This window comes from Plasmodium sp. gorilla clade G2 (genome assembly GCF_900097015.1).
Source record: "Plasmodium sp. gorilla clade G2 genome assembly, chromosome: 6".
NCBI lineage: Eukaryota > Apicomplexa > Aconoidasida > Haemosporida > Plasmodiidae > Plasmodium > Plasmodium adleri (nom. inval.).
In genome coordinates, this window is record NC_041698.1 from 267501 (window position 1) to 280495 (window position 12995).

General features: G+C 17.6%; 3 protein-coding genes across 3 annotated transcripts; all 3 read left to right on the forward strand.

Annotated features, from left to right (window-relative positions):
• Positions 1-1893: 1893 nt before the first annotated feature.
• On the forward strand, positions 1894-3712 carry PADL01_0606900 (T-complex protein 1 subunit zeta; the record flags this gene model as incomplete). Its single annotated transcript, XM_028680795.1, has 2 exons — positions 1894-3403; positions 3591-3712. The coding sequence occupies 2 exons, from the start codon at positions 1894-1896 to the stop codon at positions 3710-3712; spliced, it is 1632 nt and encodes a 543-aa protein (XP_028537236.1).
• A 2299-nt stretch (positions 3713-6011) lies between these two features.
• Positions 6012-7256, forward strand: PADL01_0607000 (ornithine aminotransferase; the record flags this gene model as incomplete). Its single annotated transcript, XM_028680796.1, has 1 exon — positions 6012-7256. One exon carries the CDS (start codon positions 6012-6014, stop codon positions 7254-7256), a length of 1245 nt encoding a protein of 414 aa, XP_028537237.1.
• A 1403-nt stretch (positions 7257-8659) lies between these two features.
• Positions 8660-11767, forward strand: PADL01_0607100 (conserved Plasmodium protein, unknown function; the record flags this gene model as incomplete). Its single annotated transcript, XM_028680797.1, has 2 exons — positions 8660-11581; positions 11723-11767. The coding sequence occupies 2 exons, from the start codon at positions 8660-8662 to the stop codon at positions 11765-11767; spliced, it is 2967 nt and encodes a 988-aa protein (XP_028537238.1).
• Positions 11768-12995: the final 1228 nt, after the last annotated feature.

Here is a 12995-nt window from a genome sequence, read left to right on the forward strand (position 1 = left end):
TATCGTCATATTAATATTTATTAAAAAAAAAAAATTTTTTTTATGGTTTGATGAGCTTATATATAAAAATATTCATTTATTACTACTATATATTAAGAAACGTTTGGGATCATAAAAATAAATGCATACATATATATATATATATATATATATATATATATATATAAACACATTCTTATACAGTTTTTATATTTTTTACCACATATAGAAAATAAAAATTATAAACATGTAGATGATATTATTTTACATTTAGTACTTTTTTTTTTTTTTTTTTTTTTTTTTTCTTTATATAATTATAGAGGGAATACATTAATATAGTCGTCTTATTTTTATTTTTTTAAAATTTATGTATAAAAAAAAAAATTGTATATTTTTCTCCTGTATAAATTAAAACCACAAAAACTATTAATATATTTTTCTATTTTTTTTTATGGATCTTTTTATATTTGTTCTTTTCTCATAAGGCTAGAAGGAATTAATGATATAATTTTATTAAAAATTGAATATTTCTTAAAGAGGTACAGATTTGGTAGGGAAAAGCGTTTTTCTTTTTTTTTTTATTATTAACATATAAATTAAATAAATATGTAAAAAATGAATGAACATATAAATAAATATACACATATATAAAAATATATATATATATTTATTTATGTGTTGACCTTTTTACATTTAAAGATATTTTAGTGAAATAGTTTTATATGAATACAATTTTGTCATTACACATTAAATATTTTTCTCTTGTTTCAATTTTGTATATAATTATTTTTTATACATATATAAAAAAAAATAATATTTATATTTTAAACTTCCTACATATATTCTTTTTTTCTTTATTCTCTCTATATAAAGAAATATTTTGAATTATAAGCAAATACATAAACATATTTATATATAATTGGTTATCATTTTTATATACATATACAAAAAAAAAAAAAAAAAAAAAAAAACATACATATATATATATATATATTTATAATTATACTTAAAAACGTTGTTTTAACATCTATATTAAATAACATATTATATATTTATATGTATAAATTCATTAATTTAATAAATAAAAAAAAAAAATTACCTATATTTTTATGGTAATATAATAATATAGTACATAAAAATATATTTATTATTTCTTCAACTGATTTTTTTTATTTTTTGGGTACATATATAATATATATAAAAAATATGAATACCCCCACAAATGGTACGAAATATATAATATATATATTATAATTATATATATAAATATTATACATATATATATATATATATATATATATAAATGTATCTATCTATATAAATAAATATATATATATATTATATATATGTTATATTTATATACAAATGATATCATATATTTTTAATATGTACATATATATTTTAAAATTTTGAAAAAAAAAAATAAAATAATAAATAATTATTTTTTCATGTATTTTTGTAAGTTTATATATATATATAATAATATTTTCACAATTTATTATTATAATAATTATTAAATAATATATATATATAAAATTATGTTATTAAAAAAGAAAAGAATTTCTTAAGAATAGAGTTCTTAAACGATTTATATAATTATATATAATTATGTATTTTAAATATATATATGTATTTTAAATATACGTATTTTAATATATATGTATAAAATTGGTTAAAAAATATATCTATATATATATATTCTACAATTATCTTTCCTTTTAAATAGCTATATGTAAAGGTAAGTAAAAAAAAAAAAAAAAAAAATAAAATAAAATATATACATATATATATAATATATATATATATATATATATATATATATTTATTTATTTACATATATATGTGCGTATTTTTTTTTTTTTTTTTTTTTTTTTTTTTTTTCTTTATTTCTTCCCTCTTTCATTCCTTTTTTAGATGTCCATACACCTGTTAAACAAGAAGGCCGATAGCTTGCGTTCGACAAATGTGCTAATGACAAATATGAACGCTAGTAAAGGGATGTATGAAATAATAAAAAGTAATTTAGGACCTAAAGGAAGTTATAAAATGTTAGTTAGTAGTTCAGGTGCTATAAAGATAACAAAAGATGGTAATGTTTTATTAAATGAGATGATGATTCAACATCCTACAGCGAGTATGTTAAGTAGAATATGTTCAAGTATTGATGAGACTTTAGGTGATGGTTCTAGTAGTAATTTAATAGTTGCTACTTCTTTAATATATTTATCTGAGAAATATATTTTGTATGAAAATATTCATCCTCGTATTATTACTCAAGGATTTGATATAGCTAAATCTATATTAATAGAATTATTAGATAGTATGAAAATACCTGTAAATATTGATGAAAATTTTGATAAAGAACTTTTATATAATGTATGTAAAACATGCATTCGAACAAAATTACCTATAAGCTTAGCTGATAAATTAGCTGATGATCTTGTTGAAAGTGTAAGAATTATTTATAAACCTATGAAACAAATTGATTTACATATGATTGAAATTATGGATATCAAAAGAAATATGAGTATTAATACTAAACTTGTTAGAGGTATGGTCTTAGATCATGGATGTCGTCATCCTAATATGCCAAATAAATTAACAAAATGTTTTATTTTAGTTTTAAATGTTAGCTTAGAATATGAAAAAAGTGAAGTGTTCTCATCTTTTGTTTATTCTAATGCAGAAGATAGAGATAAACTTGTTGAATCAGAAAGGAAATTTACAGATGATAAAGTAAAAAAAATTATCGAATTAAAAAAAACACTTGTTGAAAAAAAATTCAAAGAAACAAATGAAATATATAATTTTGCTGTATTTAATCAAAAAGGTATAGATCCTATAAGCCTAGATCTATTAGCTAAAGAAAATATTATGGCATTAAGACGTATCAAAAGAAGAAATCTAGAAAGAATTGTTTTATGTTGTGGTGGTAACCCATGTAACAATGTATACGATTTAACTGAAGAAGATGTTGGATATGCTGGATTAGTATATGAAATTTCTATAAATGATGAAAAATATACATTTATTGAAGAAGTTCAAAATCCTAAAAGCTGTACTATCTTTATACAAGCACCTAATGATTATACTATTAAACAAATTAAAGATGCTATAAGAGATGGACTCAGAAGTATTAAAAATGTTATCGATGATAAATGTGTTCTATCAGGAGCAGGATCATTTGAAATTATGGCATATTGTAAATTAAAAGATGAAGAAAAAAAAATTAAAGGAAAACAAAAATTTGCACTAGATATTTATGCTAATAGTTTGTTGAATATTCCAAAAGTATTATTAGAAAATAGTGGATTGGATATTCATCAAACATTATTTAATGTTATTGATAAGTATAATGAGGATCGTTCAGAACCTTTGGGTTTGGACTTGGATACAGGAGAGCCAATCATAGCTCACTTAAAAGGTAAACATAAATAATACATATATACATAAAAATTATATATATATTTGTATATTTATATATTTATATATTTATATATTTATATATTTATATATTTTATCTTATATTTGCTTTTACATTTATTTCTTTATCATTCTAATTCTTTATCTCTTTATCTTTTTTTTTTTTTTTTTTTTTTTTTTTTTTGTAGGTATCTATGACAATTATTGTGTCAAAAAAGAAATTCTTTCCATTGCTACAGCCATATCTCAACAAATTCTTTTGGTTGATGAAATTATAAGAGCAGGGAAATCAATGGGAGAGGAGAAATAAACAAATAAATATATTTTATATATGCAAATTTATATCCACACATAATTTTACCCACTTTATGGCACAATTTATATATTATATTATATATATATGTATTTATTTATTTATTTATTTATTTTTATTTTTTTTTTCACCTTATTGAAATTAAAATCATAATATATATATGTTGTTATCATATATCTATTTTATATGTGTATTAATTTTTTTTTCCTTTTTCTTACATAATTCAAATTATTATTCAAAAAAATAACTTTATTGTCTGTATATAATTTTATACATATATATAATATACTTATTATTATTTTTTATATACCTTGAGTAGTATATTAAAATAAAAAAATCATATATATATAAATATAAATATATTCATATATATATATATATATATATTTTCACATTTGAATCTTTTTATTTAAAATAAAAAAAAATCTTTTTTTAAAGCTTATTAATTATCAGAGCCATATAAAAAATTAAAATTTCAATTCTTCAGTCAGCATTAAAATGATGTTCTTCTAATACTTATACAAATTGTTGGAAAAAAAAAAAAAAAAAATTATATGTTCTATAATATATATAATATATATATATAGATAAAAAAATAAGAAAAATTAACTCGTATTAATTTCCCTCTCCACCTCATCTTTTATATACTAAAAAAATTTAATAATAATTAAAAATATAATATATATATATATATAATATATTTATTTTATTGATCTGATAAAATTATATATTTTCATTATAGTACTTACATTTTAATAAACTTTTCAATCTTCATTTTTTTGACATTTATAATATATTAAAATAAAATATATATTAATTTTTTTTTAATCTTTATTTTTTTCTTTACCCTACCCCTCTTTAAATTTTTTTTTTTTTTTTTTCTTTTATTAATATGTACAAATAAATAACGTACATACAATAAATTTCCCTAGTATACCCTAGTAGATATATTATTTTGCACTAGTGCATTTATTATATATTTTTGAGTAAGTACATTAGAAAATAAGAAAATGTGTATTTTCTAAACTACATGGGTAACTTACAGCTCTATTTTTTAAAGTATTTGTACTCCTATATAGAATATCTCATATATTTTTATGACTTAAAATACTATATATATTTTTTGTACTATTATTATTATTTATATAAATAAAATAACGCAATATTATTTGTATAAGTTATATATAATTATATACTGCGCGTTTCCAATTTTTGTACGCAAATAGTAAATTTTGTATAATTATTATATATAGAAAATATATATATAAAATATATGTACAGTAAAAAAAATATATTTATATATAAATGTGATAAAAATTATATAATTTCTTTTTTCCTTTTTCTTTTTTAATATAAAATAAAAAAATAAAATATATATATAAAAATTATAATAAAAAAAAAAAAAGTTAAAAGTATTTTTTTTTACCATAACAAAAAAAAAAAAATAAACACACATAAAAATTAAAAATATATATATATAAATAAACATACACAAATCTCAAATACAATTAAATAGAAAAATCTCATTTTTTTTATTAAAAATAAATAAAAGGTAAAAATATAAATAAATGAAATAATAAAATATATTCTTTTATTTACATTATCTGAATTTTATAGAAAATTCAAACTTCGTTTCTTATATATAAAGAACTATAGAAAATATTATATATATATAAATATATATATATATATATATATATATGTATATTTATTTATTACCTTTTTGATAATATCCCATTCTATTTTTATGTATAAAATAATATTCTTTCATTATATATATTTTTAAACACTTTTTAATTTTATTACAGACTTTAATAAAAGGATTCTTCTTTATTTTTATAAAAAACTACCGTTTTTATATTATATATATAATACCCAATAATTATATTTATTTTTTACGTAAGTTTACAAATATATACATACATATATATATATATATATATATATATATTTATTTATTTATTATGGTGTTGCTTTTTTTTTTTTTTTTTTTTTTTTTTTTTTTTTTTTACCTGACTTGTTCATAAACTAGCTATTTATATTTATAAAAAAATTATGTACACATATTTTTATTATATTATAATATTATTTATCTGTGGTGTCATTTGTTTCTTTTTGTATGTACAAAAAAATATATAAGATTTACACACCAATGAAAAACCTATATCTTATATATATATATATATATATATATATATATATATGTATGCACATTTTTAACGTATCAATATAATTTTTTTTTTTTTTTTTTGTTGTTGTTCTCTTCCCTTTTTATAGATATTAATTAAAAGTAAAAATGGATTTCGTTAAAGACTTAAAAAGTAGCCAAGATTACATGAACAACGAATTAACCTATGGAGCTCACAACTATGACCCAATTCCAGTTGTTTTAAAGAGAGGTAAGGGTGTTTTCGTTTACGATATTGAAGATAGAAGATATTATGACTTTTTATCTGCTTACTCATCAGTTAACCAAGGTCACTGCCACCCAGATATATTAAATGCTATGATCAACCAAGCCAAAAAATTAACCATTTGCAGTAGAGCATTTTTCAGTGACTCATTAGGAGTATGTGAAAGATACCTTACTACTTTATTTGGTTATGACAAAGTGTTAATGATGAACACTGGTGCTGAAGCTAGTGAAACCGCTTACAAATTATGTAGAAAATGGGGTTATGAAGTAAAAAAAATCCCAGAAAACGAAGCAAAACTTATTGTATGTAACAATAACTTTTCTGGAAGAACTTTAGGATGTGTATCAGCTTCCACTGATAAGAAATGCAAAAACAACTTTGGTCCATTCGTACCAAATTTCCTTAAAGTTCCATATGATGATTTAGAAGCTTTAGAAAAGGAATTACAAGACCCAAATGTCTGTGCCTTCATTGTTGAACCAGTACAAGGAGAAGCTGGTGTTATAGTACCATCAGATAATTATTTCCCAGGTGTAGCTGCCTTATGTAAGAAATACAATGTATTATTTGTAGCTGATGAAGTACAAACAGGATTAGGAAGAACTGGAAAATTATTATGTACTCACCACTATGGAGTAAAACCAGATGTCATCCTCTTAGGTAAAGCTCTTTCTGGAGGTCACTACCCAATATCAGCTATATTAGCAAATGATGATGTTATGCTTGTATTGAAACCAGGAGAACACGGTTCAACCTATGGTGGTAACCCATTAGCTGCTGCTATCTGTGTTGAAGCTTTAAAAGTTTTAATAAACGAAAAATTATGTGAAAATGCTGATAAATTAGGAGCTCCATTCTTAGAAAATCTTAAACAATTATTAAAAGACAGCAAAGTTGTTCGTGAAGTAAGAGGAAAAGGTTTATTATGTGCCATTGAATTCAAACACGATCTTGTTAACGTATGGGATGTCTGCTTGAAATTTAAAGAAAACGGACTTATCACCAGATCTGTTCATGACAAAACTGTTCGTTTAACACCACCCTTATGTATAACCAAGGAACAATTAGATGAATGTACTGAAATCATTGTAAAAACTGTTAAATTTTTTGATGACAATTTATAAATGAATTCGTAAGCGAGGGGGGAAAAAAAATAAAAAAATAAAAAAAAATAAAAAAAAAAAAAAAAAATTTATACAATTTGATTGAAATTTATAATTTTTTTTTTTTTTTTTTTTTTTTAAATATATAAATATTTATTTTTTACCATTTTATGTGCTATACTTACCAAAAGGAAAAATAAAATAAAAAAATATGCTAAATATTCTTTATGGTATATATATAATAAAATTTATTTTTTCATATGTACACACCGTATATATATATATATATATATATATATATATTTATAATATATATATTATAAATTAAAAAAAAAAAAATTATTTGCCTTTTTTTTTTTTTTATGTGTCCCGTGTTTACATATACATATTATATATTATTACACTTATGTATTTTTTTGTTATTATTTATTTTATTGTACTAATTATTATTTTATTTTATTTGTTAATATAATTTAATTTTTTTTTTTTTTTTTTCATATCACATTTGTAATTTGGTAGTTTGAATTATTTATTTTATTTATATTTCGTAATTTTTTTTTTTTTTTTTTTTAACATGTATACATAGCATTGTGTGATATTTTTTCGGGTGAAGTTTTAGTTTCTATTAGTACTTTATTATATACATACATATTTTATAGTGTCGTGTATATATGTATATATATTTAAATTTTTTTTTTTTTTTTTTTTTTTTTTTATCTTTTTTTTTTTTTTTTATGGGTGTGTCTGTGTAGCACTTATTTTATTATTTGTATGTTTTCATAAAACTTTTAAACTATGAAAATAGAAATATAAAATATTATGTACTAATAAAATATATATGGTTTAGAATATTGTTTTATATCAATATGATGAAAATATAAATATATATAAATATAAATATATATATATATTATATTTATTTATGTTTATATTATTAGAACACATTATTTCCATAAAAATATATGTTCAGAGGTATTAGTTAATGTACCTTTTATATGTATATAACTAGAATTAAAATATTTAGGATAGAGAAAAAAAAAAAAAATAATAATAATAAGTATACATATATATAAATATATACATATATGTTTATTTATTTATATATTATTTTTTATTTCCTTTTAATGTGAATCAAGTTTATTATTTTTTCAAAAATATTGATAAGAAAAAATAGTTTCCTTTTTTTTTTTTTTTAAATAAATATATATAAACATTTTGATAATTTCATTTTGTTTTATAATGTTATGTATGAATAAGATGAAGAAAAAGTTTTCCCCTTATATTAAAATATAATACACAAACATTTTTTTTTAATGTTCTGATATATATATATATATATATATAAATATTTTTATATATATTATTTTATTTTTTTTATTTTATTTTTTTTGTTTGAGAGACTGTTTTTCTTTTAAAGCTTCAAAATGAATTACGATATATGTGACAGCTTTGAAAATAAAAAGAAATCCTCAAGTTATTTACTTGAGACGAATGAAGTTAAAAAATTAATGATTAATGAAGGTGAGGATATGAACAATTTTATGATAAAGAATAAAATAGATTTGACAAAAGAAAAAAATGAGAGTATTAAGAATATGAAAAGATTGATTTTAAAGCACCCAGATATATTTGTAAAAACATCGATAGTTTCTAGAGAATTAAAGAAGAACATAGAAGAGAATGAAAATGTTTTTGATGATATAAAAAAGTGTTATGAATATATGAAAGGAATATTTGAGAGTGATGAATTTGTTGAGTATGTAAAGGAATTAAAATATGTATGTGATAATAAAAATGTGGATAACATCCACATTAATGATAATAATAATAATAAAAGTGTGGATAACATCCACATTAATGATAATAATAATAATAAAAGTGTGGATAACATCCACATTAATGATAATAATAATAAAGGTGTGGATAACATCCACATTGATGATAAGATAGAATTTTTTTATGATAATATTAATAATTCTAGTGATGGTAACGATTTTTTGAATAATATAAGATTTATATTATATATTCCTTTCATGCTTTATAAGAACAATGAAAAGAATAACTTTAAAGGGTGTATGGAATATATAAAAATGAGTATATATATAAATATGTTTTTAAATAAATATTATAAATATATGAATAACAAAAATATTGGTTTATTGAATTATTTAAAGTCATATCAAAAAAGTGTGATGAAACATGTTGAAAAAATTACAGAAAAAATATATAATATAATTATGAAGAGTGATTCTATAGAAACTTTAAAAGAATGTCTATTATATATATGTGTTGTGTATGATTATTATAAGTTATATAAAGAAAAAGATGATGATATCGATTTTATAAAAAATGTGGAAATAAATGTTGATAAAAAAAATGTATTAAATAATAATATGTGTGATTATAAAAATATATATGTTAATGAGAAAAAATATAATATTAAAACTACTGAATATAATAATGAATATATAAAAAATACATTTCTTATGATTAAACATTATAATATTATAACATCTGCTAAAGAATATATAGAAAAACATACGAACAATATGAATGATTATATTAATCTTTATGATATAATAAATTTTTTTCAAACACAAATAAGTAAATTAAAAAATATATATGAATTAATATTTAGTGATATGGATAATTATTTATATAAACATATAATATATATATATTACTTTTGTTTTTGTCTTATAAATATAAAAATAAAAAATAATAATTTTGTAACCCTTGATGCATTCCATTCTATGAAAAAAAATGATATATATATATTAAACAGAATGAATCAACATGTATTAAATAATAAAAAAGGTAATGATCATATTAATAATTATTATAATGATCATGATCTCTTGGATTCTGAAGATTATATACAGAACATAAAAAATTTATCATATGGTTGTCAGTCTGGTGAGCAAAATTTTTTTTTCAATACTTCTGGAATAGTGCAGACAAAAGATGAAAATGTAGAAGTCAAAGAAAATAAAAATGAAAATATAATCAATATAAGCAATATATATAATATATATATGCCTAATAACAAAATTAATGAACAAAAATCGTGTAATACATTTCATTCAGATATCCCCTTTAATAATATTAAATATCCATTTGTAAATATTAATAGCTGTATATTTAATTATATGCATTATCACGTCATTTTAAAAAAAAGTAAAGAGATAAATGGAATAGATCTAATAAGTGACACATATGAGAGTGATGAAGAAGGTGTAAGTAATAATAATAATAATAATAATAATAATAAATATATTTATAGTAATATTAATAACTCTTCCAATCATTATAGTAAAGACGAACATGCGAATAATGTATCGAAAAAAAAAAAAAAAAAAAAAAAAAGTAATACATCATACTTAGATTATCATATAAATGAAAAAAGTAATATGTTTGGAACATATTCTTATGAAAATAAGGATGTACTAAAAAATCATAATAACTTTATTAATATATTATATGAAGAAGAAAGACAAAAGAAAAAGAAAATAAAAAAAACAAATTATAATAATGAAGAAAATCATTATAGATGTAAATATAATGAAATAAAAAAAAAATGTTTGAATGAATATATATCAATTCAAAATATCATAAGGAACTATAAAATTAAAGAATCTATATTAAATTTATTTGAATATAGAAAAAAAGTTGAAATAAATAAATCATATGAATCAAAAATGTATGAACAACTAGATGTTTCAATAATATTTCCAAACATTTTAAATAAATTATTTCTTGTATATATTAATAATTTTTTACAAAAAAATAATTTTTTCTTTCTTCAAAATGTATTATTATTATTTTCAGATATCCAAACAAAAATTCAAAATAAAAAAACTACAATAAATGATACAAAACAGATTATTAATATTTTATATGAACATATAAAAGATGAAAAAAATAGATTGAATCATACATATCATGATGATTTCTTTTCTTTTATCAATTTCAATATATTAAATCAAGAAAAACAAAATAATATAAAAATTAATATAGATATATTTAAAGACAATATATATATGGAAAAAATAAGTACATATTATAAACATCCATTTTTAATTACTTATTTTTATAATCTTCTTTTTCTATTAAAAAATATTAAATGTTATATAGATAAATCTTTATCATATATAATCATAAATTTATTTGAATATTCATATAAACATTTAATACATACAATTATTCTAATATTTATAAGAAATCAAAATATTTTCTTTACATCATCAGTATTACAATATATCTTACAATTTTTTTTTTTATTAATATTTCCCTTTTCTTTTTATTTTTTATCGTGTATATTTAAATCCGACTTTACCTCTTCAACGGTATCCCAAAATAAAAAAAATAAAAAATATATATATATATATATATATATATATGTGTGCCTATTATTTATTTATATGTATGTATTTATACACATGTTTTATATATATACATTTATTTTTATTTTTATTTTATTTTTTTAGGAAAAAATCTTTAAGGTACTATCTAGCTATGGGACGTCCATATGAACTATAACATTTATTTTACTTTTTTTTTTTTTTTTTTTTTAAAATACATTTAAAAAAACAGAGTGAACATTATATAAATATAAACAAAAGGAATATGTTATAACGTCACTAAAAAAATATACACATATATAATATATATATATATTATATATTATATATTATATATTATATATTTTTTTTTTATTTTTCCCTTCAACCATATATTTAACATATTCACATGTATTATTATTAAATATACATATATATTATATATATATATATATTTTTTTATATACTTGATAGGTATATTTAAGGTATTCAAAATATATATATATATATATTTATATAATATATATGTTTTATATTTAAATAAAAAAAATAAATATTATAAGGCACTATTTTTTTCAACTTAAAAATTTTCTATATATATAAATATATTTATTATATTGTACTACTATATATAATAAATAAATATATTTACTTATATTATTATATTAAATATAATAAACCAGTACTTAAAAAAAAAATAAAATATTGTATATATTAAATATATATATAATATATTATATATATATATATATATTATATTATATATATGTATAAAAAAAAATACAAAGTTCTTATAACATATATTATTATTATATATAATAAATATATATTATTTATATAATATATATATATATATTTTTTGAATAATTAAATATTATTGTGATATATATATAAATATAATACATATATATAAATATAGTTTCTAATAAAATAATATAATATATATAAAATTTTCAGATATTTTATATATAATATATTTTAATATATTTTTTTGAAATTAAATATTATATCATGATAATATATATATATTTATAGTTTTATTATAAATTTTTAGTATATATATAAATTTTCATAAAATTAATATAATATATTTTATATTGTTATGAATTATAAATAATTTATATTTAATCAAATGAAAAGAATATATATATTATATATATTATATATATTTATAAATATAAAAAGAAATAATATTATAAAAATAAAATATATATATATATATATATATATATATATATTTATTTATTTATTTATTTTATTATTATTTTTTTTTCTTTCGTGTTTTTACAATTTTATGAAAATATTTTTTCATAACTTGTTTATGTGTAAGATTTATTAATAAATGAAAAAATAAAAGAAAGGAAAATATATATTGCATATATATATATTATATTTATTTATATAATTATTAAATATATTC